Raw genomic sequence first — 26,517 nt, 5'->3', positions numbered from 1 at the left:
TTCAAGGTTTCTTTGTGTCTTTGTTTATTGAACAGTGACAAAAACCAACAGGATGCCTGAACAGAGCCGGCGCTCTCACCATGCTAACACAGAGCCAGTCATATTTACATCAGGTCTCTGCCCATAAATAAAAAACCTTTACAGTTTACAGTGAACACATCTGACAGACAGCCAGTGAACACGATCCAGAGTTTACAGCCTGTTTTACAGTCATTTCCACATCATTGGCTACCAGTTATTCCTGGTTGGTCGTCCATCATCTCATGACCTCGTTTTGACCCGAGAACCCTTCCCCACCACTTTCCCCGAGTCCTTCTTAATGTCTCTCTGAATGCTGGCAATTTTCATCCCCAGGTCTCTGATGTGGACTCTGACGTTGGTCAGGTTCCTCTGCCAGGCAGCGTCCAACTTTAAGGAGTTACCTGCCAGGCTGAGGCCCTGGCAGGTGTTGACGTCTCTCTTGGGCGTTGTGTTGGTTCCACCAGTTCTCTTTGTTTCCTGAGGATCCCATGAGTCCAGCTTAGAGCGGCTGGAGATCTCAGACTTCTTACTTTGCTGTGGTACTTCAGACTCCACATCGGTTCCTGCCTTACCGCCATTTTTCCAGATGTTTGAGTTCATTTCTTCTTTTAAATGTGCAGGATTTGAACTTCCTGTCTTCTTGTTTCGAACTGGAGCTGGTTTCCATTCCTCCGTGACCGTTTTGGTTTCAGCGTCTCTACTCCTCAGTCGCTGTTGTTCCCACACCTTTCCTCCATCCACAGAGTTCAGTTTAATGGATGGCAGTCCAGGATCCAGACCAGAATGTCTCTGTGGTTCCCACCAGCTAGCAGTAGCTGTCATTCCTGGCTTTGCTGAAGTTGTAGCCTCAGTTTTTTGTTGATCCCACAAGCTGGACCGTCCTGAAGGTCCTGAAATGGACTCTACAGTCCTGGGACTCCTGTCCTCTTCCTGCTCTGCCGGTAAAGCCTGTGTAAGACATGGAGGTTGCCCCGGTGATGGAGGCGGTGTTGGTGGGGGGGAAACATCCAGAGAGTCCCAGCGACTGTCCACAAACTCCAGGGAGGAGCCCAGCATGCCGGCCAGCTCCGGGGTGGCCTCCACCAGCTCCAGAGGGTCCTTCACATCCGGCCTGAAGGAGGCCAGTTCCTGCTCATCTGGACCCGTCAGCAGCTGGGACAGGGACGCCTGCCGGTAGAACTCGTCTTCAGCGACGGACTGAATGTTGAGCTGTGGGAAGAGGCGCCGGAAAGAGCGAGACGCCATCCGAAGTCGACCAAGAACGTCAGCCAGGAGGAGCCAGTTTCTGGGTCTGGAGGGAGGAAGGACAAGAACGTCAGCGAGAGGAACCGACCGAGCCAAAGACTTTTCTCAGAAAACACTTTATGTGTTCTGCAAAGGTAACGGTACCAAGCGGAGTGGAACTGGTCCAATGAAGGTACCGACAGAGCCAAGTGGGTTTCAGTAAGATAACCGATGCTGCCAGAGTTTAGACGTTAAGACGATGTAAAACTGTTAATCTGCTGTTGGAACAAAAACCCAAATCTGAAAAGGCAGAACCAGAACCAGAACCAGAAAGTGTCCTAAATGTCAAAGCAGCAGGAAGAAGAAAAAGAGGCTGCTCCGCTTTTATATATTCTGCTGCTGAAGCTGAAAACATCAATCCAGGTGTTATTGATTCACAATGTCTATCAATGTGTGTGTGTGTGTGTGTGTGAAGGGCAGATTAGTGCATACACCCCCAGCGGTAGACAAGGCCACATGTTGCTTTGCAGCCGCCGCTGCCTGAATGCTAAGCAGCTTGGCGAAACGCGGCGCCGCCCGGCGGCCTTGTTTCCAGGAAGACCCATTAATACGACATCAGACGGCGCTGAGGAAGAAGAGGAGAAAAAGAGAGGCGGAGAGGAGCGACAGGGGAGGAAGACGGAGTGGAAGCCAATTAGCTGCGTCGCCACGGCGATGCAATCCTTGTTAACGACCTCTCCGTCTGTCCTCCCTTTGCTCCTCGGAGGATGTTTTTTCCTCTCCCTCTCACCTCACCCCGCCCCGCGCTGCCTCCTCTCCCTCCTCATCTTCTTCCTCCTTCTCTCCTTCTTCTCCCTCCTCCTCCTTTCCCTCCTCCTCCTTTCCCTCCTCCTCTCCTTCCTTTTCTCCTTCCTCAGCCTCTTTCTGCAGCCTAATTGGTGTCTGGGTGTGAAAAGACACGTTAGAACAACAAGCAGGAGCGTGAAGGAAACACAGAGTTGGTAGGAACCGTCTTCCTCTGGACACACTCCTTTAGCCCGCCAGACCGGAACCAGACCCAAACCAGACCAGAACCAGACCCAGTGGTTTTGTCTTCCACCTTCATTTGGCTGGTTTTGAGTTTTATCTACTTGTTTCTGTAAAGATGCAGACTGAACGGTCCTGGAGGATCTCAGAGGTTCTGGATGACACACAGACCTTCAAGCTTTGGTACCGGGTCTATTGGGCAGAAGATGCTGGTAGTTTAAGTCTGAAGAGGAAAAGTACTGAGCGATTACTCAGGTCTAACGTAACCCAAACATTCACAACCTTGGACGATTGGTTCTGGATGAACCTAATCAATCATCCATTGGTAAATCTGAGTGGATCAATAAACCAAAGTTCTACAACATGAGGTTTGGATCGTCTTCAGTCTCAGTCCCAAATCATCACGTAGTTTTAGTTCTGGGCCAGCGGTCCAGATGCAGCCATTTGACCCAGGTGTTGCCTCAGGTAGACGACTGACAGCTGCAGGAAACTGGACCTTCAGGCATGGAAATGAGGACCGCTGCTCCAGAACAAACGGTTCTGGTCTGGACTTACAGGATCCAGCTGTTAGAAAAACCAATGAGCTCATTTTAAAGATGGCTCCTTTGTAATGGAAGGAGTTCATGTTGGTGTTAAAACGAAATGTTTTGTATGAAACACTGAGCTGAGAGCAGCTCTGGATCCATTAGAAATTAATGCAAAACTTATAATATAATATAATAAAATATTCTACTAATGTAGGAAAAACTACATTTTGCAAATAAAACCACTTCCTGTTGTCTTCTTCGTCTTTTCTGTCAGTAGTAACATCTGGTTGTTGATCAAAACGTACGATGTGATCAAAGTTTCACTACGCCAGAAACTTATAGAAAAACTTTCAGTTTTTCTAAATTGCCGTGTTATAAATTAAGCAAATTTATTTTTAATTCCAATTTGAGTTATTTTAAGGTCAATGGAAATGCAGACAGGTACAGCAGGTGGCTAGCTCAGTTAGCATGCTAGCCTAGCATCCATTAGCATTGCGGGAAATGAAGGAATTTGTCACGGCAAATCGGTAGCCTTGACTATGAAAACTCAACTGTCTGCAGACACTTTGCAGGAAGTCGAGAACATCTGAAGGTCGTTGGACGGTGACCTTTGTTTCTTATTTCTATAGCTGTAGTTTGTCGTTTCTATGGCCGTAGTTTATTTCTAACTGCTGTAGTTTGTTGTTTCTATGGCCGTAGTTTATTTCTAGCCGCTGTAGTTTGTAGTTTCTATGGCCGTAGTTTATTTATATAGCTGTAGTTTGTAGTTTCTATGGCTGTAGTTTATTTCTATAGCTGTAGTTTGTAGTTTCTATGGCTGTAGTTTATTTCTAACTGCTGTAGTTTGTAGTTTCTATGGCTGTAGTTTATTTATATAGCTGTAGTTTGAAGTTTCTATGGATGTAGTTTATTTCTAACTGCTGTAGTTTGTTGTTTCTATGGCCGTAGTTTATTTCTAACTGCTGTAGTTTGTCGTTTCTATGGCCGTAGTTTATTACTAACTGCTGTAGTTTGTTGTTTCTATGGCCGTAGTTTATTTCTAGCCGCTGTAGTTTGTAGTTTCTATGGCCGTAGTTTATTTATATAGTTGTAGTTTGTAGTTTCTATGGCTGTAGTTTATTTCTATAGCTGTAGTTTGTAGTTTCTATGGCTGTAGTTTATTTCTAACTGCTGTAGTTTGTAGTTTCTATGGCTGTAGTTTATTTATATAGCTGTAGTTTGTAGTTTCTATGGATGTAGTTTATTTCTAACTGCTGTAGTTTGTTGTTTCTATGGCTGTAGTTTATTTCTAGCCGCTGTAGTTTGTAGTTTCTATGGCCGTAGTTTATTTATATAGCTGTAGTTTGTAGTTTCTATGGATGTAGTTTATTTCTAACTGCTGTAGTTTGTAGTTTCTATGGCTGTAGTTTATTTCTAACTGCAGTAGATTGTAGTTTCTATGGCCGTAGTTTATTTCTAACCGCTGTAGTTTGTAGTTTCTATGGCTATAGTTTATTTATATAGCTGTAGTTTGTAGTTTCTATGGCTGTACTTTATTTATATAGCTGTAGTTTGTAGTTTCTATGGCTGTAGTTTATTTATATAGCTGTAGTTTGTGGTTTCTATGGCTGTAGTTTATTTATATAGCTGTAGTTTGTAGTTTCTATGGCTGTAGTTTATTTATATAGCTGTAGTTTGTAGTTTCTATGGATGTAGTTTATTTCTAACTGCTGTAGTTTGTAGTTTCTATGGCTGTAGTTTATTTCTAACTGCAGTAGATTGTAGTTTCTATGGCCGTAGTTTATTTCTAACTGCTGTAGTTTGTAGTTTCTATGGCTATAGTTTATTTATATAGCTGTAGTTTGTAGTTTCTATGGCTGTACTTTATTTATATAGCTGTAGTTTGTAGTTTCTATGGCTGTAGTTTATTTATATAGCTGTAGTTTGTGGTTTCTATGGCTGTAGTTTATTTATATAGCTGTAGTTTGTAGTTTGTCCCCGGTTTCTCCTCCTGCAGGATGAATGGCCTCCGCCCTGGTTTCTCACTCACCCCTGTGACGGCGCCACCTGGATGTTGTAACACGGGAGCAGAGGCCGGTCCGAAAGCTCGAACTCGAACACCTCCCTCCTGACCCGGTTCTCCTCCTCCATGTCCTCCTCTTCATCCTCCTCATCCTCATCCGGTCCAGGCGGGTCGGCCAGGATGTTGTAGGCTCCTCCTTCGTAAGTCGGCTCTGGAGGAGCAACAACATGACATTCAACTGGTTAGTTGGTCAGTCCTGTTGGGCCTGAACTGATCAACTCTGGTTCTGATCCGAGGTTCTGGTGGATCAGCCCTCTCTCCTCCTCAGCCTTTCATCTGAATCTCTTGTTTTGTCCTGATTCTTCCTTTCTTTAGTTGTGGCAGATGAAAGTTCCTGAACCTTCATCTATGGTGGAGCCGGTGTGTGTGTGTGTGTGGGGGCGTGTGGGTGGGTGTGTGTGTGTGTGTGAACTCACCGCACACAGAGCTGCCGTGAAACTCCCAGCAGATTCCCGGATCGCCCTCCGACCTTCCCTGGATGTCAGACAGATAGTCTGCAGGCAGAGAGAGAGGCGCAGCGTTAGGGGCGATCAAACAGGCGACCAATCAGAGCGGACGAAGGCGGCGAGCCGAAAACAATGGAGCCACACACAGCGAGAGACGTGGAGGAGAGTGTGAGCGTTCAGACGGTGCCGACTCCGCGCTGAGTAGACGGAAGCTGGCAGGAGTGTGTGTGTGTGTGTCGGGGTGTGTGTGTCGGGGTGTGTGTGTCGGGATGTGTGTGTGTGTGTCTGTGTGTGTGTGTGTGGGTGAGCTGCTCCGGGATTCAGCAGCCGAGCCTCATTAAGCTCCTCTGGAGAGAGCGCAGGAAGAAAGAGAAGGGAGAACAAATACAGGCGGGGATGGTAATCAGAAAGGCTGCCGAGCGAACGCTCACTCACACGCACACACACACACACACACACACACACAGACACGCGCGCACACGCCCCCAGAGCAACACACACACACAGCCTGCTCCACGCTTTGCTCCAACAGTTTTCGTTCGCTCTATATTTATTAAATATCCTAAATAAACGTCTTTTCTCGTCTTTTACTGTGATTTTTCTCTGAACCTGATGGGATAAACAGGAGTGAAGCTGCAGATGGAAACAGCAGGTCAGTCAGACAGTTGTTGGTTTGATTCCACATGTTGATGAGCCTTTGAGCAAAGTGGTTACCCATCAGTGTGTGAAAGAGTTCCTGGTTCTCCAAAATACATGTTGGACTGAAGTGAAAACATGTGTGTAACCTGCTGCCTCACCCTCCAGGAAGGTTTCCATGGCAGCGCTGTGGGTCATGCTGAGCGGCCCGCGCCCAGAGTACGTGGTGAGGGTCGGGTCGGCGCCGCAGGCCAGCAGGAAGCGGACCACCTCCAAATGGTCGTTTTCCACGGCGTCGTGAAGCGGCCTGAGCAAAAACACGGAGACGTTCAGGTGATACTAAAATCACTTCTGTTATTTATTCTGTTATAGAGACCAATTAGAAACAATTAACTAATAAAATACTGAAATATTGTAGCATTTACATTTTATTTGAGCTCAAACAGATTCCAGGATCCGACAATATGCAGATGACAGTTTTCTATACATGGAACTGAAAACAACAAAACCTCACACACTCCATCTATTATATGGTTATTTATTATATTAGTGTGAAGATTTACCAAATATGTAGCTACTAATAAACTGTCAAAATATTTCCATTTTATAATAAGCTTCATTTTAGCAGTTTGTTCATGAAGATTCGTCAATATGCAGATGATGCTTTTCTATGCACAAAATTTCAAACTAAAATGTTCAGTTTGGCTGTTTTTCCTGTAAAATCAACTGAAGAGTTTTAGTAATATTCGTGTGCATGCAGCTGAATCGGTGTGTCCTACCTGGTTCCGTCCTGAGAGCCGCAGTTGACGTCGGCGCCGTGTCCGATCAGCAGCCGTACGATGCCCAGCCAGCCGCGGGCGCAGGCCTCATGCAGGGCGCAGTACCCGGCGTTGTCTCTGTGGTTCACGTCACACAGCCGGCGCTCCAGGCAGTACAGCACCACCTCCTGGAGAGGAGGGGACATACAACCAAGCCTGTTAGCAACCCGGTGGCTCATGAACCATGGGGAGCCATCTCGTTTTCATTTGGGGCCACGTCTTAAATTTTCTCAAACTGATGTAATTTGGATATATACAGATGAAAACTAATTTGATTTGACTAATAAAATAATATTTCAGCACAGCTTTTATCTTGAAGTTCTGTTTATGTGGCCCTCTGGAGTCTTGAGGGCCACATAAACAGCTTTGGCGGGCCAGATCTGGCCCACGGCCCTCGAGTTTGACATGTGCCATACCGCATGGAGGTCATGGAAACAAAGAAGATTTTAAAAAATACCAAATTATTTTACTGCTGGAGACCAAGAAGCTACAGCGGTCATGTTCTGCTTTTATTGTGAAGGTCATGAAGCTTCAGGAAGTGGACCTGGTCTGGAGCTGAAGGAGTTAAATGTGACGGAGAAGCTCCATCCTCAGACCCAGAGAAGAAACATAATGAAACTCCCCTCTGTTCTGATTGCAGCAGGAAATGTGTGTGTGTGTGTGTGCTGTGTGTGTGTGTGTGTGGGGGGGCGTGTGTGTGTGTGTGTGCAGTGATGGATGACGGCTTCATTTGCAAACTGAGCTCGTTAGCTTCACCGCTGCACCTCAACGAGAAAGAGAGAGAGGCCGACACTCGTGAGGGCTGACAGGAGCTGTCGCACCACGCATGAAATATTCACACAGCGCTCCGCCGTGTGTGTGTGTGTGTGTGAGTGTGTGTGCTGCCTCTGCATGATTTCCAGACAGCTGTTGAATCCTAACTCTGAGGTCTCCTGCAGCAGGTTCAGCCTCCTACACTTTAATCTGCAGATCTGAACTCAAACCGTCCTGATGAGGAGAATCAGCCTCCATTTGCATTTTCTTCAGACGGCTGAAGCCTCGCAGTTTAAACGCTGCAGCTCATGAAACACAACGCGTCAACGCAGCTTTAAAGGAGGAAGACATTTGTCTGTTTGTCTCCTGCTCACAGTTTTGCATCAGCACAGACACAAGAAGAAATTTGTTGATTTTGACACCAAAGTCTGAAGTTTCCAACTCAGAACAAAACAGTTTCTATCTGACTATAGAGCCAAATATTTACAGGATAAAAGCTTTGAAGCATTGAGAGTTAAAATGCGTCTGTATGCAGATGATACTGTCCTCTACATGGACATGTTTCACGGTCAGAACCTGCCTGGTACTTCCAGACTCTGGAGGTCCAGATAAACGACCTGCTGCAGCTGAAACATGGCAGGATGGTTACCTGGTAGCCCAGCCGTGCGGCGCGCTGCAGCAGCGTCTCCCCGACGTTTTTGTTCACGATGAGGCGCCGGACCTCCGGAGGGACGGGCCGAGCCGACTGCTGGGTCTCTGGAGAGGCGGGGTTCTGATCGGGGGACTTGGAGGCGTCCAACTGGGAGACCTGAGGACGTCAGTGAGGGAAACCACATGTTAGCATTAGCATTAGCATTAGCAGTCACTCAGGTTTCATCTGAATCAGGTTTCGGTCTGAAAATAAATCGTCCAGGTTTGGTGTTTTTGGGAACTAAAACTTTTCGGTTTTTGTGGCGTTCTGTTCAGATCAGAATCTCATGAAACCAGAACTTGTTCGGTTCTGAGATCCGTTTGGTCCAACGTCTGGTCTCATCTGTCTAAAGCCAACATCGCCCTGTAGAGTTCGAGCTCTTTGGTTTTTTCTGTACCGTCCCTTTAAATGAGCGATGTTTTGATCTTGCGAGTCGGGCTGAAGCCGAACTCATCAACATTCCTGGCAGCGCGTCTCTCCTGAAGCAGGTAAAGACAGATGATGCTCCCGCTCCCAGCTACAGACGTCATGGCAACAGCAGGAGGACGTTAATGTGTCTGCGTGCGCCGACGTCTGTCAAACCACGCCGCTCGCCGCCACGCATCGGCAAACAGGAAGTGCGCTCTGCCCCGGAGGGGAGTGTGTGTGTGTTTACTGGCGGAGGAGGATGGAGTGTGTGTGCCCTGAGGATATCTGCTGCGCAGCAGCTGTCAAACACACACACACACGCACGCCCACACACACGCCTCAACACTGTTAATCCTCCTCAGTCAGTTCCTGGTTTTAGTTTCCAGGATGTTGGGCCAGTTTTAGACCAGTTCTGGTCTGGTTCTGGACCGGTTCTGGACCTCAGTCCGTCTCTGGTTCCTGACAGATCTCAGGTCGTTTTTCACCATTTCACTGAAATGTTTCCTATAAACTCAGTTCAACATCAGCAGGAGAAAAAGTGAGAATCTGTTGATTTTGTGTGAATTTATACGATCACAGAATCTTAAACACCAGACGGACAGACGAGGGAAACCCAAACGTCCATCAGGGTTTGGTTCTGGAGTCGCTCAGGGTTTGGTTCTGGAGTCGCTCAGGGTCCATGTCTGTGTGTCGACACACTTGGATCAAACATCATCATTGCTCCTCCTGAACTTTGAACCACAGGAGGAAATTCAGCCGTTTTCAGATCCATCTTAAGATTCAGATCCAGTTCTGGACCACGGCTCAGAAACAGGAACAGGAAACGGTGTAGAAACTGGAGGATGAGGACCGGGTTCTGTCTCGTTGGACCGTTCTCTGATGTGCAGACGGTGTTGAACCCAACCCACCTTCCCGCTCCGCTCCTCATCATCACTTCCTCCTTCGTCTCGCTCCGCCCCCAGGGAGTGCTTCATCTTGAAGGGACGTTTGCCCTTCGGCGCGTCGAGGCCGTCACCATGGAAACGGAACAGGTGATGGTCGCCCGGGAAGGAAGATGGAGGAGCGCAGACCTTCAGGCTCTCCCCGGCCGTCGGAGGTTTGTCCTGCAGTCGGGTCGAGGTCATGGAGGTCATGGAGGTCATGGAGGTCAGCGATGGAGGAGCCTGGTGGAAAACTACAGGAAACAGAACAGGAAGTAGATGTCAGTCACCTGATGTGGTACTTTATGGACAAATGAAAAGTTCTGGAGAGTCCAGATTCTAGTTTTGAGTTTCTGGAGGATCTGAATAAAACTTTGGTCTGATCTGATGGTCGAAGATCCTGAAGAGCAAATTAAAAACTTATTGAATTATTTAGGTTTTTGAGCTGAAAATGTCTGTTTGGTTGATTATAAATGTTTTTTGATTAAAAGCGATTAATTTATGAGTTATTTATTAAAGTGTTGGTTATTAGAACCAGAGGCTTTACAATGTTATGCAGCTGAAGCTCCTGGTTTCACCCTGACGCTCCCAGCTCTTTATTTCCTTTATTTCCTCCTCTTGGCTCTCAGTTAGCAGGAAATAAAAGCCACATCAGAGGTAATGTGTGTTTATGTCTGTAATTAATCCCTGGAGCAGATCGGCATGACGATGCTCCATCTGAGGAAACGGCACCAACAAAGAGACGGAGGGGGAGGCAGCTGTTGCCACGGCGAGCCGGCGGGGCGTCCCGCCGCCATCAGCTGATGAATTATTCATGAGCCAAACACACACAGCAGGAGGAAGACCATGACGAAGGTGTGTGTGAAGCTGCCCAACAGGAAGTCATCATTTCCTCCACAGCAACAAGCTAACCGCTCTGATTGGCCTCTCAGCTATGACATCATCATCTGACTCACTGGGCCCGCCCCCAACAATTAGCTGGTGACCCCTGACCTTTAAGGAGACGGCTGAACATGTTTATGAACATCCACTGTTCAACATGTTGGATGAATAGTTGGATGCTTGTTGGATGTATGTTGGATGAACAGTTGGATGCATGTTGGATGCCAGTTGGATGCCAGTTGGATGCAGGTTGGATGCATGTTGGATGCAGGTTGGATGACTGTTGGATGCCGGTTGGATGCAGGTTGGATGCATGTTGCATGCATGTTGGGTGCCTGTTGGATGCCGGTTGCATGCCTGTTGGATGCCAGTTGCATGCATGTTGGATGCCTGTTGGATGCATGTTGGATGCCTGTTGGATGCATGTTGGATGCCAGTTGCATGCATGTTGGATGACTGTTGGATGCCGGTTGGATGCATGTTGGATGCAGATTGGATGCCGGTTGGATGAATAGTTGGATGCAGGTTGGATGCAGGTTGGATGCCGGTTGGATGCCGGTTGGATGCAGGTTGGATGAATAGTTGGATGCAGGTTGGATGCAGATTGGATGCCAGTTGCATGCATGTTGGATGCCGGTTGGATGAATAGTTGGATGCAGGTTGGATGAATAGTTGGATGCAGGTTGGATGTATGTTGGATGAACAGTTGGATGCATGTTGGATGCAGGTTGGATGAATAGTTGGATACAGGTTGGATGCAGGTTGGATGCCGGTTGGATGAATAGTTGGATGCAGGTTGGATGAATAGTTGGATGCAGGTTGGATGAATAGTTGGATGCAGGTTGGATGCCCCGTCCATCCACAGGTCCAGTGGTTCCCAGTGGAGTTCCACTCGGTTCTGTTTTTGCTCTCCTGATGTTTTATTGGATCAAATTCATTAAAAAAAAATTTTCTCTTTGAAACTTCAAAATAAAAGCTTATAATCCAGCTGCTGTTTCTTTTCTAAATCCAGCTGCTGTTCCTCTGAGCCTCAGGGTCTCTTCCTGCTCCAGGTTGGGCCGAAGGGTTCAATTCATGAACGGGTCGTTTGTTTCCCTCCGTAGATTCAGATTTAAGCTGAAGGTTACCATGGCGATACGTCGGAAGGGGTTCGGGACGGAGCCGATCCTCCGGGATGAGGAGCGATCGGCTCCACGTCTGGCTCTAATTAGATTTCTGCGTCTGGATTTAAACCCAGTCTGACTGCAGAGGGAACCGGAGAGCAAACAGAGGAAGAGGAGGAGGAGGAAGAGCGGGCTGCTAACGCGGTTCTGAGGGGTGACAGCTCCATCTGGGAGATGTTAGACGGCTATTAGCGCGCCACGAGGCCCGGCGGCTCCGTAAACACACGCAGGAACACACACGGCGCCGGCTGTTGTTCCAGGCGTGCGCTCTGGCAGTCAGGGGAGGAAGAGGAGGAGGAGGAAGAGGAGGGGGCAGATTTCATCAGCTGGAACAATAAAAGCTCCAACAGACGTTTCTCCGTCTAAACAGGTGATCCAGCCTCCGTTACCATAGCGATTGCAGTTTCTACGTACACAGGAACAACCAAACATGCTTCACCTGTCGCAGCGTCCCGCCTCAGGAACCTGGGCTCGCTCCAGCTGCCGTTCACCTCTGACCTCTCAGGCGACAACTTCCCTTCCAGCTCTGTGGATTTGTCCCCAGAGGGCAGCCATTGGCTGAGCTCTCCGGGTGGGCGGGGCTTGTTAAGTCGCAGGCCGTTTAACTCGATGCGGACCTTCAGCTTCTTCACGTCGTCCAGAATCGAGTCTGTGAAGATGAGCAGGGGGTCAGAGGTCATTTCACACTGAAAACAAATAATACCAAAACAATAAATATAAATATATATTCTAAACTCTGAGTTCAGGATATAAACTCAGATCATCTGCATAACAGGAAACCTGGAAGCCACTGGGAGCAGAAACCTAACAGGAATAATCTGGATTATTCAGCCTGACGAAGGAAAGACAACGGGTCCATTTCTTAAAGTTTCTCCACATTCCAGTTTAGCTTCATAGCTAAAGATTTAGCTTGATGCTAAAGATTTAGCTTGTTAAGTAACCATTTAGCTCAGAGCTACATAAATAAATCCAGTGGTTGGACTACAAACCCCACAGGAACGCTGCAGTAAATCAGTGACATTCTACCCAACATCTGATCCTAATTCCTGTTTTTAACTAATAAATCTGACTTTCCAGGTTAAATCAAGGTGAAAATCTGCTTCTCCTATTGGCTGAAAACTGGCGGCTGTGTGAATGACTGAGTGAAGCGTTTTGTGGAGGTTATCTACAGGAAGTGACCGGATCCGGATCGGTTCCTACCATTGGTGACTCTGACTCTCTTGGTTGGACTTCCTGTCCCGCCGTCGTCCCCTCCCGCCTCGCCCCTCCCTCTCTTCTGGCGGCTGCTGATGATGCTGCTCTGATGAAACGGCTCCAGGCTGAAGATTCGCCGCCGGCTCATGGGGATGTTTGGACTGGACCGCAGAGCGAGCCGGTTCCCCTGGAACGGAGCTCCGGACCCAAACGGCTGGATCTGATGGTCGTCCCGCTCCTGGAGGACAGGAAGTGGCTCTGTGTGGCGGTACAGGCGATGTTTGAGAGAGCAGGACGGATTTAAACCTGGGAAGAAGAAAACAACTTCAGCTCAACGGAAATATTAGCAAAACTAAAAGTTTGTTTTGATTTGAATCTCAGTTTTAAGGAAAAACAGCAGATCTGGAATATTTGGGGATTCTGTTGTGGTAACGATGTTAGTGTGACCTTTGACCTGCTGAGTGTAGAGCAATGAACAGCCTGATGACAGGAAGTAAAACGTTTTACAACCAGATTATGATTTATGATGTTTCAACAGTTTCCAAGCTTTTCCTTCAGCAGTGGAGTCTGGAGCAGCGACTGCTGCAGGTCCGGTTCTGGTCCAAACTGATTCATCTGGCTCATGTAGAAACCGCCAGGTGGAAACTAAAAACATTTCTCCATGATCAGAACCTTTGGACAGATTTTAAAGTTTGGACTTTAATCTAAATGGAGGTTCAGTTTGTTTCTGGTCTTCAGACAGGAAACCCTGGAGCCGTGCTGCGTTCAGGAACCATAAACCAGCCGTGTTACGTTTTCACAGCCACCTGCGGCGCAGCAACACGATGAGGCGCAGCATCGACGGTTCCTGTGGAACCGGGCCGAGTTTCCGTCGGGATTACGGAGCTCTAATGGTGCCGAAGTGTGAAAATGTCTGCGACGTTCGGCTTCCTGCAGGAAACGAGGGCAGCGCTGCGCCGGCTTTAAAAACAGACGGGTGCACTCAGAGTTCAGATCTGTGTGTGTGTGTGTCACATCTCTAAACACACACACACACACACCCACACACACACACTCAGAGGGCGGCTGGGGGAGCTCAAAGAGACAAAGGAAGTGACTTAAAGTGAGTTAAATATAACAAAGTGAGTTTTTATGTCTTTTTTTCTTGCTGCGTGTTTCTGTAGGAGCGTGCACGAGAGCGAAGGAGCGTGCACGAGAGCGAAGGAGCGTGCATGAGCGCGGACCAGCGCGCACGTCATCCGGCTGAAATCCTCTTACCTCTCAGAGTCTCGGCGGCTGCAGAGGGAGTTCCTCTCCGCTCCCCTCCTCCCTCCTCTCTGTTCCTCCTCTCCTCCTCCTCATCCTCTTCTTCATCCCTTCTTCCAGCTTCCTGCTGGCCGTCTGCCAGCTCCTCCTCCTCCTCTCCTCTTCCTCCTCCCTCCCTCAGCTCCAGCTCAGAGAACTGCAGCATGGCGCGCTGAGACACAACGAAGTGAGAACAAAATCCGGGTTTGTGTTTGTTGGGTGTGAAACAGCAGAGCACCTTCTGGTTTGCACCGGTCAGCCGACCCGATCCACTGCTGGGTTCTGATCCAGCAAAACCAGAACAAACCACAGATCCACACAACCATAAATCCTGATATCATCAGCAGAATCCAGCCCAGATAAAGAGTTCTGGATCCGTTTGGGGTGAAAATCACTGAGACTCAGTTAACATCCATCACTGAACTTCCTTTAAAGAAACGCAGCCAGTTTACAACCTGATGGATGTTTTTACGTTTGACCAACATAGTCAACCTTTTGTTTTCATCCCTTTCAGTTTATGATTCATTTATTTGCTCTGACTGAACAGATTCAAGTTGTTTTGACGTTAGTTTATGAAGCTCTTGGTGGATTTAAATGTGCTGCTGCATGTATTTAATACTGGAGCAGTTATTAAATAAATGTGTGATTCAGAACATTAATGTCTGTTTTTCTGTATTGTTTGAAACCTGAGATATCGGTGGTGAAAACGGAGGATCTGTAGTTTTCATCAGGACTCATCACTGCATCACCGTTTTCATGCCGTTTGATTTGTAAATCAGATTCTGAGACAAAGAAAGTTATTTCCTTCCAGTTTGGAGTCTGATGAAGCAAAAACTGTCCTGAAACATTTCAACACGGATGATAAATATAAAATTAGCATTAAGCTCAGTAAACGGAGATGAGCTGCAGTTTTAGCTGTGAGTCTTCCTCCTCTAACCTGCGTGGAAGCAGCTTCTCGTGTTCAGCCTCCCCCTCCTCTCTGTCGCACCTCCATCTGCCCTGACCACAAACCCATTTTAAAATTAATGGCCCGTGAAACGACCTACAAATCCATCCGGCGCTGCGGCCCGGATCCGCCGGCACCCGGAGGAGAAGGACGCGCGAGTTAATGAGAGCGCCGCCGTCCTTCAGGAGCCGCCGGCCAGCCGGCTGACAGCAGAACACGCAGCGCTGGTTTCTCCACGGCTCGACGCTGAGATCGGGTTTCTGCAGATTTTATCAGAGACCCAGAGCCGCTCTGCTGTCAAATATCCAGAAATAAAACCGTCATGTCATTTATATCCCGTAATACTGCATCCAGAACCGAAAATAAAGATGGAGAAGAAGAAAAACATCATCCTGCTGCTCAGAAACATTCAGGCAGAGAGATCCCATCCTGAGTTCTGGGTCCGGTCCATAGAGAACCGGCAGGTCCAGGAGGGATTTAAACCCAGCTGGCCCAGCCCACCGGGAACATGAAATATGAACCAAGGTCCAGTGTGAACGTCCTGCATGTGTTCAGGTTGAGACCAGGTGTTCCCTCGGTAACCCATAGTTACTGGACTAAAACATCTACAGATTTTAACTCACTGGAGAGAAAAACTGAGACACAAAGTTAAACAATCACATCTAATAAATAGTCCAGTAATATTCATTCCTCAGATTTGACCTTCAGTCTGACATAAAACTGAAATTATTCCCAGAAAATCGTTGGACGTGTGAAACATTTGATATCAAACCATCGGTGCTCATCTGATCATGGCCTAATCAAAACCTGCAAAGGTCACCATGGTTCAGTCACTCTAAGGTACTTTAAGGATTCGTTCACACCAGTCCTGTTCAGTCTGCTTCAATCCATTTGTCTAAAAAGTTTGGTTCCTTTGGAGGTGTGAACGCGTAATGAAACTCTGATGCGGACCAAAGAAGTGAACCTCAGTCTGGGTTCGGTTCGAATGTGAACACCAAGCGGACCGGAGACCGCTCCAAAAGCAGGAAGTGGAATACAGCGCAGGGCAATCTGGGTAAATACAACCATAGCTAACATGTTAGCCTAGCGTTAGCAGCAGAAATGGCTCCTGGTCTTTAGCCAAGGACTAAAGAGAAATCCTCCAACGCTAAAATCTGACGCCTCCATTTAATTTGCATTTGGTAAAGAAGGAAGTTGCTCTCAGTGTCTCCAGAGGTTTTTGTGTCGTTTCCTTCAGTGGTTTTGGTGCAGCGCCCCCACAGGCCAGGAGGGGAACCGGTTGGTTTGACTCAGAGCAGAGAGACAGAGAACCGACATTTCAGTTTCTAATCAAGCTAAATCGTCGACTGTTAGGTCTGAAAACAGGCCATGTGTTGGAAGTTTTGAGACCAAACATTTGTCCAGGAAGTCCAACTGATCTTTGACTGGACTAACCCTCTGGCATTGGATTCAGACTCTTTACCAAGTCATTAGCAGAGTATTGATAATGATCTGAGCTTTGGTTTGTTGCTGTAACAACAGAAATATATAATCAGTTACAGAAGCCAATAAACTCTGAAAGAATCAGAGGATTCTCCAATTAAGACCTTCAAGTCTTCAGTCAAACTCCTGAACATGAGTGAACTGAACAATGAACTTCACCAAGACCTGAACATAGATCTGACATACGGTACCATCCTTATTTACAGCAGGAATAATTGACCAAAATGAATTTTCTTTTCTGAGTTAAATTACGTTAATGATCCTGGAAAACCAATAATCTACCAAAGAACAACAGGCTGAAGGTTTTCATGATTATTTAAGCAAAGAAGTCAGAAGTTCTCCTACCTGGAGAGCACTTTGCTCGCTGACATCAGAGAGGAGGTCAGAGGTCATGTCTTTAAGATGGCTGCCCACACAGTCAGGGGAGTTTGTCGTCTTCTTGCTGAAGCTTGACTGCCTGTTTCTGCAGCTATCAGAGTCTTCAGGATCATCTTCCAGGAGAGTTGCAGTATCCTGCAAATTCTTCCCTTCATTTGTACAGCTGGCCTTGATGAGAAGGTCTTTGTCAACATGTGGGGTCAGGTTATTGTGAACTCCATCGGTAGCCAAAAGGTTCGGACCAGAAGGGCCCTCAGTGAAACTTCCAGATGAGGAGAGCCTGTGGTTACTGTTTGGGAACAACATGAGGCCATCTAAGGCGGCATTCCCACTGGTTGGGCTGGTTTTTCCAAAAGCCGGAGCCCTCAAGCTGAAACTGGGCCATGTAGCATTGTGGTTCTCACTGTTACCAAACGGTTCAATGCCGTTTCCACAGCTTGAAACAACAGAGTTTCTATTTTCACCAGGCGAACAACTGAAAATTCTGGGTTCATTCAAACCGACATTAGAGCCACTTGATCCCCCAACATTTGGACTTCTGTCTGTGGTACACGTTGGGTCTTTGGGGTCGATGCTCAGATACAGGGAAGGCCGAGAGTTTGTGACTTTCTCAGTTGGGAATCTGGGATTTAACACGCTCCACGATGGGACCTGAGGACTGGAATCATTAGAAACCAGTCCCTTACTGGTGGAACCTGGACTTTCAGACAGATCACCACCAACAAAAGCTGGAGTCTTTGGATTGATGATTGTACGTTTTGTTTCACCAGAACTACCTTCACCACCGTTGGGAACCAATGAGATTGGATTTTCTGGAGGGCCTTGTTGAGGGCCGTCACATTTACTTGAAGATTCAGGCTTTGCTTCCTTTGAAACAACTCCTGGTGTCACTGTGGCATCGCCACCAGAAGCTTTAGAGTCTCTGGAGAACTGCCAAGAGGATGTTCGTGCACATTGCATTGTCAGCTCTTCTGGGATGTCTGGAAATGGACTTTCTGGTTTCTCCTCTTCTGAGAGTTCTTGACTACTACAAGGTAGCGGTGAAACATTACAGCTGGATGGAGTCTGGGGTAGCAAGCTCCGACTCTGCTCTGCCTTCTGGATCCAATGAGTTCCTTCTGGAAGCCATGACTTCTTACCTTTGAACTGGTTCCCTCCACTGGTTCCCTGTTTGTGGGGAACTTCCATGAGAGGGTTGCAGTTGTTGTCATTTTCCTCCTCACGTACCAAATCAATGCAAACTACATCGTCCCTGGCAGCAGACTGGGCTTTATCTGGCGCTGCTTTTGAAGCTGGTTTCATGGTTTTTTCATTCTCGTCGTCGTTCTTGTGACCACGGCTACCATCCTGCCTTTTCTGATTCATGAATTGTTCTTCATCTCTGGTTTTACTATGGATCTTAGACAAATTATGATTTGGATCTTTGTTTTCGAGACCTGGACAGTTAGACATGGAGGCCATCTTATCTGAGCTCTGGTAAGGTAATATTCCATACGGGAGGCCATGTGACTGGTAAAAGTTGCTGTTGCCAAGCAAAAGTGGATGGGGGAAGACGTGGCCCTTAGTTGTCATTCGCTGCATTGACAGAGTCTCAGCGACAGAGTAAGGGACGTAGCGGTTAGCATAACCTAAACTATGAGGTAGGTAAGAGTCCCTATGAATTTGGTTGGAGGAGTTTTTGTTTTCTGGGTTGAACTGTTGGTACTGTGACGGATCCGGTTGGCTCTCTTTAGAGTCGGGCTTGGAAGGATTTTTACTCTGTTTTCTAGAGCAAGTTTCCCCTTTGCTGCCTTTTACAGAATCAGCAGTAGAAACTTTGGGCCATTCAGGTTTTGATGTGGAGGCAGGACATTGTCCAGAAGATGCTGGACTGGGAATACTGGTTACCTGCCCCACAGATTCAGTTGGAACTGGAGATTCCTGCTGATTCCGAGTAGTGTCCACTGCACTACTTGTAGTTTGGGAGCAAATGTTACGGTCAGTGATAACCCCAGAGGTCATTTCATGATCTGAGGCCTTTGTCAAACAGCTAATGGGTAGAGATCGCCCCTCTTTGAGGTCTTGCTTCTGATTGGCTCCTGCCCGGTAGCGAGATGGTTGTAAATACTCCAAACTGGCCACAGCCGGCGCTTTGGATGGGAATTTATTTGGGAATTCCTCCAACTCTTCAGCAGGATTTGCTTTTCCTTCCAGCTTTTTGGTAGCTTTCTGAGGTACAGCGGTGCCCGGTGACGTCTTTGCACGTGTTGAGTGAGTTTCAGCTTTATAGTTGGAGTCTTTGGTATTACTGCTACCTGAGTTGGTGGAGCGGCTGCGCTGGGAGGCCAGGTAGAAGGGATGTGAAGCAGGAAGTGAGGGTGAAGTGGCCTTCTTGTAAAGATGCTTCTGAGGGTCTGCAGTGGACTGAGGAACTGAGGTGGGTGGTTGGGACACTGGAGATGAGTTAACGTGAGTGCCACTGCTGACGGCGCTCTTGGTAGAGCCGGACTGACACGCCTTTACTTCACGCTGACACTCAGAATGCTGCATCTGCATCTGGGACTCCTGGCGAGTCTGAGAACTGGTGCTGAAAGCAGAAAGCTCTTGAGGCAACTGTGCTCCAAAGCCCTGCAATGTCTTGTCCTGGCTGTGGGGCCGGGGTGAGAGGACGGCCCGGGTGAGGTTGACTGAGGACATCCTGATGGGATGAGCCAGCGAGGAGGCAATATGAGCCGGAGAGTACGGAGAAATGAAGAAAAGTCTTTCATCTCCAGGCGTGTTACTTCCAGTGGCACATAGCGACTGATACGCCAGCTGCTGCTGGGTGAAGGGCGATGCAGACAAGAGGGACGTCTTGTACGCCATGTCCAGGAAGGGGTACATTGAAGCGTCCATGTACGGGCTAATCCAAGGCAACCTGAGAAAGTTACCAGCACCGTTCAGACTCCCCTCTGACTGCTTCTCCACAGGCAGAGACCGGGGGTTCAACCCCAGGCTGTTCCCTTCTGCAGCAGAGACAAGCAGAGGCTTCTGCAGCCCTGGAGGTGAGTTTTTATATAGTTCAGCACATCCATTGACAGACTTCTGGCCTTCCAGAAGGGGTACAGCTGGCTTATACAGGAGGTCATAGCCAAGTCGCAGGGAGGCACCAGCATCCTGGGGCTTCTGCGCAGAAAGAGGGTGGATACCCGGGTAGATGAGTCCTCCATGGGGGCGGATACTTTCCCCCACCAGAGCGTTTCGGTCAATGCTGAGAGCTGCTAGGGGGTTCATCTTGTGAGCTGTTCTGGCATCTACCTGGAACATGAAAAGGAAAAGTAAGCTGCATTCATTGACAAGATTATTTTCCACAAATCATTGGATAAGTGGCTCCTTCTACTAAAACCTAGCAAGTTCAGAACAGATGAAGGTGGAAACACAAAGTTATGAGGCAGTAACCGAAACATCTGACACTCCTAGCAACGAGTAAAAGTAAGCAGACAGAGAAAATGGACATTAGACACCAAGATCATCACTGGATGGGTTCAAAGTTTGGGTCTGAATGAGGCTGATGGAGTACAGAAGCCAAAGTGGCCCCAACAATCCTTTTACACTTTAATGTGAAAACAAACTGGTTCCAACAATAGTGATGAATCAACACTGGTTTGTCCCTTTGGTTTGGAGGATTCTAAAGTCTGGCTGACTGAAAACCAAAGAGGTTCAGAGAGTCAGAAGAACTGCTGATGATCACTAGTAACAACAAAGTCTGAGTGAACGTAGCTCAATATGGACGTCTCAGCATTTATTCAAGAGTTTTTAAATCTAATACGTTTGTAGTCAGTAATGTTTTTTGGAGTTGCGATTTTTTTTGTGAAATTTGCACATTTTATAAAACTGCAGTGAATGATGCAACATTCAAAGACTTTTAATGTTTTGAGACAATCATTAAGAAAAAGTGTTTCTATATTTCATGCACTGATAAAGGAAGGGTGCTTCTGCAGGAAATAAACAATAGTTCTCCACTTTCAGGTCAACATCTGGTCAAACTAGTTCTATCAAACCCAGTCAGAAGGAACTTTAGCCTGATCTGCAGCGATAAGAGCTTCTGGCCCGGAAACGTCAGGGAGGCTGACCTTTCACCTCTCCATGCTCTGGACCCGACTACCTCTGGTTTCAGCGTCAGATGGGACCGTTTGCCTGCAGGACAACGCTCTGGCCACCGTGTCTGCAGCCGGACGGAAAACACACAAACAAGCAGGTCAGAACCAAACAGAACCAACATGAAGTTAGACTGGTTTTAATTTGATCCAAGAGGCAAATATATTTAATGGAGAGTTCAGAAGGTCAGATTTAAGGCAAATGGTCAATTTTCATGATCCACCTTCATTTTATAACTCATGGTCAACATCTGCATTTCATTGGTCCAAACTAAAAGTCTCTGTTCTTTGAGTTAAAGTAGATAACTGAGTTCAAAACTTATCATCCCTCCTGACGGAAACCGTTCTGTCCGCTGTCCCAGCTCAGAAAGAACCAGTTCACCTGGACCAGGTTAAATGTCAGCAGGAAAACAAAGCCGCTAAGCAGGTGCTAGCAGCAGTTTAGCACCAGAACCAATTAGGTAGAAAAACGGACAAAGTGAAAGAACAGTGAGGATCACACGCTATGCTGATGATACTGTGATATAATTCTCCAAAGGACAAATTACTGACCTATAATAGGTTATAAATATAATCATAGTCAACATGTCATTATATATTCTGCAATAATGAATACTTATTTAATCATAAAAGCTGCTTTCTCAAAAAATACCCAAAGTAGACAAGATTTCTGAGTAACTTTCTCTTTCTGGCTGTTTTAATCAGAATGTCCCTTCATTTATCTGTAAAGAATGAATCTGTAGTGATGAGAAGTATTTGTTAACATACCAGTACATATTATTTTTATCAACATTTTGTCCTGGCGCCATAATAAATTCAGTTTTATATGGAATGAATTTCAGAAACCGGCGCTGGTGACCAGTTTCAGTCGAAGTCTGAGGGGAGGTTTTGTTTTTCTCTTCAGGTCAGATTTTCTCTGCTCAGTCTGGTGTGTGTGCTGCACATTCCAGCTGCAAACACACACACACACACACACACACAAAGAGCCTGGAAACTGACGTGTGTGTGTGTTGGTTTTATCGCCCAGCCGGAGGGCTGATAAGGCACGTCACCGCTTTTCCCGAGGAACTCATAATCCTACGGAGAGAAAACGTATCAGCGGCGCTCGGCGGATACACACAGCCGCCTGAAGGGCTGCCACACACACTCCCTCACACACACACCCCCACACACACACACTCAGTAATTGATGGCTGTTAGCAGGCTGGGATTTCAATAACAGCTCTTATCTGGCGGCTGCTGAAGGACAGCCGTGTGTGTGTGCTCACGTCCTCGCACGCCTGTGTGAACACATTACAGAGCCATCAAAGACGGGACATTCCAGCCCGGCTGCAGAGTTCATGTCAGGGTTCAGGACGCCTGGAAACACAGGCTGATGATGGATGTCCTCGCAAACACACACCGTCCTGCACGTTTTGCTCCAGCAGGTTTACAACCGAGGGGAAATAATCTGCAGTTTCCTGGAGGATTTTTCCTCCATGATGAGCTCTTTGTGTTCAGCATTTATTCGCTAGTGAAGGTGAAATTTAAAATCTGCCCAGAGCTGAAACCATTTCATCTGGTTATTTAGAGGAAAAGCTTCTGGTCACAAAAAGATTCATAAATGTTACAAACTGAAGGCTGTGTGTCTGTTTCCTGCTCATATAGGGACAAAGGAATATGGCGCACAGCTAACGCTACAGCTAACGCTACAGCGGCACCTCAGTGCAGTTCCTCTTCTAAACAGCAGGGGGCACTCTTCAGGAAGTGACGAGTTCATAAATAAGACTCTTAAAGTTTTGCTGAACCTTGTTTTACGTGTTTTTGACGTCGCGGTCAGCTTAACGAATGTTTACTGCTAATTAATAATGGCTAAAAAAACAACGTTATTTTTATTTTAAACACGTTAAATTGATGTGACCTCACTGTGACCTCACTGTGACCTCACTGCACGCTTTCAAAAATAACTATATATATTATTTTAACATATTTTACTTTTGAATTCAAAACAAACCAACGTTTTGCACCAGAAACATTAGTGGCTGAACTGTTGTCATGGAAACCAATCAGTCTTCTCATAGCAACCATCATGGCAACCAATGTTTACAGTTTCCTACCAGCAACGTCTCTGCAACCAGTAACAATCCAACAACCAGTAACCATCGGTAAAAAGTCCAGTTCAGGTTTGGTTAACATCGTGACCACAGATCGGTCCAACCCAAAGCCGTCCTTCATACGGAGTCCAACGGTGGACCAGGTTTGGACTAGACTGTCCAATCTCCTCAAAGACTTATGTCCATGTTCAGAAGCAGATCCCTGATTTACGTAACATCAGAAACTTCCTGTTTCTGTTTTGGTTGTTTTTACGTAGAAGAGAGAATCAACCGGAGACAGAGTCCACCGGAGACGGAGTCCACCGGAGACAGAGTCCACCAGAGACGGACTCCACCGGAGACGGAGCCCACCGGAGACGGAGCCCATTGGAAACAGAGTCCACTGGAGACGGAGCCCACCGGAGACGGAGTCCACCGGAGACTGAGCCCACTGGAGACAGAGCCCACCGGAGACGGAGCCCATTGGAAACAGAGTCCACTGGAGACGGAGCCCACCGGAGACGGAGTCCACCGGAGACTGAGCCCACCGGAGACGGAGCCCACCGGAGACGGAGTCCACCGGAGACTGAGCCCACCGGAGACGGAGCCCACCGGAGACGGAGCCCACCGGAGACGGAGCCCACCGGAGACGGAGCCCATTGGAAACAGAGTCCACTGGAAACAGAGTCCACTGGAGACGTCCAATTTCCAGGGACCAGTGGACACAGATACCAGAACCATGCAGGGACATCCAACTAGCAGCATCAATTAACGTCTGCTGCTAATTGGTTAATTAATGCTGTTTGTCGTCTGAACCAGAACCACCGGTCCAAACTGAAACTTGAGATCCACCCGGATAGAAACTCCATTTCTTTTCGTTTTTCACCAAACAGCAGAAATCAGGACGTCTGTGAGCTTCTGCAGCAGCACTAAGATGGTTTCCACTGTGAGCATTAGAGCATATTATTATAATTATCGGTCTAATAATAATAAATGATGACCTCATTAAACTGAGTCCACTGTTTTGGTCTCATAAAGTTTTGATTTTGGTTATTTTTAGTTCCAGGTTTCTTATCAGTTATGAGGTCAATAAAAGTTATTGTGCGTCTCTAACATGAAATTAAATTTGGTGTTTAAACCGTCAGTGTTTCTATTCGTGGCCCCTGACTCAACTTCTGGGGCCTCCAGCTTTTTTACTAAATAAAGCAACAAAGAGCAAACATGTTGTAGACTTTAGATATTATCTATAAAATGTAGAAAAGCAGAATATTTTTGGTTGTGATCGTTACGCTGGAACGTGGAAAACAAACTAAATAAATGAAGAAATTACATTTTTATTTGATTTTCTGATCAAGTTTCTAAAAGTTTGAGATTCTAGAAGCTGAACCAGCAGCAGACAGAAACTCTAGAACATTTCAATCTACAGCTGCAGGAACCAATTAAACCTGAACGCCACATCAATTAAGCCAATAATCAATCAATATTATTGATGATCTGATCATGTTTGTAACTCATCAAACCGACCTGAAGTTCTCCATCACGGACCCGGATCCTCCTTCCGAACCGAACTTCCTGTTCTTCCAGCTCGAACATCCATCCGGTTAAAGTCGGAAATCCCACGAATCCATCCTCATCGACCCGCGCGTGCGGCGGCGTGCGCGCGCTCAACAAACACCGAGAGGCTCGCGCTTTCTTCCTGTTCCGTTCACGCGCTCCCCCATGTAAACACAAAGGGAGGCGTTAATGAGTTACCTGTGGACGCGCGCGCACACACCTGAGCACGCACGCGCCACGCCGCGCGCGCAGAGTCCCGCCAGCGGCAGTTAATCACATTAAAACAGTTTCTGCGGTTGAAGCAGAAAACGCGGAGCGGCAGGTTTCCTCCACGCGGGAACAATCCACGGAGTGGCGCGCGGACGATCCCACGTCCGCGCCTTTCTTCTCGGTCCGTCGCGTGCCTGAGTGTGCAGGGTTGATCCTCCTCCTCCTCCTCTTCCTCCCCACGCGGACTCAGCCTCCGCCGCTCACGCGCTCATGGATCAAATGACTCTAAACGATCAGTGACGTTCCCAGCGCCAGACTTTCAAAATAAAGCACCTGTCTTCTGGTTGCAGCTCATACCCGTCTAACAGAACCCGTTCTAGGAGAACCCAGTTATAAGCTCGTAGAACCGGTTCGGTCCAGAAGCGGGTTGGAAGCAGAACCGATGTGAGCTGAAGGGCCAATCAGAGAGGAGGAGGCCGTTACTCTGAAAGCAGCACGGAAAGTCCAATTACCTTTAATATTCATTTATAGTCACCAAGTTCTCCAGGATCCTAAAGATCCGTTGGTTCTGTTGGACCGGGTCAGAAACCTGCAGAACCTCCATCAGTAGGAAGAGAAGTTTTCCTAAAACACATCCAGGAGGAACACCAGACCAGGACAGAGGTTCTGATCTATAAACACAGGAAGTTCATGTTTCCTGATCCATTAAAGGGATCATCAGGCTCAGCGCCACCTGACGGCCGCAGGAGGAACTGCAGCGGCTCCTGGTTTCTGTTGGATCAAACCGGGTTTCTGGTTCTGCTGAAGGTTCTGGTTTCTTCAAAATAAGAACCATCATCTTCATCAACATCAACTAATGTCATTATGATTGGAGCTGAGAGCTTTTATTTTGAAAGGACAGCAACGTTTCATTCTGATTTTGCAAAAATAAAAATCCACTTTTTCATTTAATATGAACAGAACTTTTTATTTTATGCATAAAGTTGAATGAACAGATAATATTTGGTGTATTTTTCAGGTTCTGGGTTGAAGCAGAACCTTCTGGACCTGAGCTCCTGACCGGACCGGTTCTGATCCAGAAGGTCTGGAAGTTTGCTGAATTAATAAACGTCATTCAGGAACTCTGAGCTTTAATGTGTAGATGAACAGCTCCCCCCTGTGGATCAGTTCAGTACTGCAGCAGAACACACCGAGTAGAACCGACAGAGAAGCGGGTCCGAAGAAACGGGTCCGGACGGGTCCAGTTGGGTCAGAAAGGTGTGGAGATGATCAGCTGTGATACTCAGACAGGCCATTGGGTTTAAAGAGACCCATCTGAGACCCATTTAGGTTTCTGGACCCAAACGGGGTCCAGAAGATCATCAGCTGCTGCTGCCTTTCAGTCATCCTCTGACCTCTGACCTCTGACCTGAACTCAGAGGACAGCTGACACTCTCTGGGTGTTTTCTGACTTTTGGACCAGTCTCTGCTGACATGAGGACGGTACCATGTCTGGTACCATGTCTGGTACCAACAACCATTCAAGGTCCCTGATGTTCAGTTTGAGTCACATTAACTTCTGGTGTCCTCCAGGGGGAGCCAGAGGGACATTTGGGTCTCGGTTCTTCTGGAGCTCTGTGACAAACGGACCAACAGAACATTTAGAATCAAGCAGCCATGTTTAGTTCTGGTCGCAGCTGATCTGTAAACGGTTCTGGTTCTGAAG

The 26,517-nt window shown here is 47.2% G+C and overlaps 2 protein-coding genes across 12 annotated transcripts; one reads left to right on the top strand and one right to left on the bottom strand.

Moving 5' to 3' along the window:
* Positions 1-25,467, bottom strand: LOC116715621 (BCL-6 corepressor-like). Of its 11 annotated transcripts, none has more exons than XR_004338214.1 (15): positions 24,573-25,467; positions 16,829-20,137; positions 14,029-14,227; positions 12,778-13,077; positions 12,017-12,226; positions 9,521-9,786; positions 8,163-8,321; positions 6,722-6,888; positions 6,104-6,249; positions 5,277-5,354; positions 4,828-5,011; positions 2,036-2,187; positions 1,740-1,870; positions 1,411-1,523; positions 1,196-1,312 (listed from the first exon to the last, which is right to left on the bottom strand). XR_004338214.1 is itself a non-coding variant. In XM_032556124.1 (14 exons), exons 1-13 carry the CDS (start codon positions 24,639-24,641, stop codon positions 2,037-2,039), a joined length of 5,208 nt encoding a protein of 1,735 aa, XP_032412015.1. In that variant the 5' UTR covers positions 24,642-25,467; the 3' UTR covers positions 1,204-1,312; position 2,036. The 11 variants fall into 11 exon arrangements, 8 of the variants coding, with proteins under 8 accessions (XP_032412009.1, XP_032412013.1, XP_032412007.1 ...); XR_004338215.1 differs by having other exon boundaries at positions 1,411-1,870; positions 2,036-2,109; positions 2,140-2,187; XR_004338213.1 differs by having other exon boundaries at positions 1,411-1,870.
* Positions 20,963-24,352, top strand: LOC116715713 (proteoglycan 4-like). Its single transcript, XM_032556338.1, has 2 exons — positions 20,963-21,077; positions 23,327-24,352. The coding sequence occupies exons 1-2, from the start codon at positions 20,966-20,968 to the stop codon at positions 23,818-23,820; spliced, it is 606 nt and encodes a 201-aa protein (XP_032412229.1). The 5' UTR covers positions 20,963-20,965; the 3' UTR covers positions 23,821-24,352.
* Positions 25,468-26,517: the final 1,050 nt, after the last annotated feature.

Source organism: Xiphophorus hellerii, chromosome 24 (assembly GCF_003331165.1).
Source record: "Xiphophorus hellerii strain 12219 chromosome 24, Xiphophorus_hellerii-4.1, whole genome shotgun sequence".
NCBI classification, from domain to species: Eukaryota; Metazoa; Chordata; class Actinopteri; order Cyprinodontiformes; family Poeciliidae; genus Xiphophorus; species Xiphophorus hellerii.
This window is presented reverse-complemented; position numbering and strand designations above follow the sequence as displayed.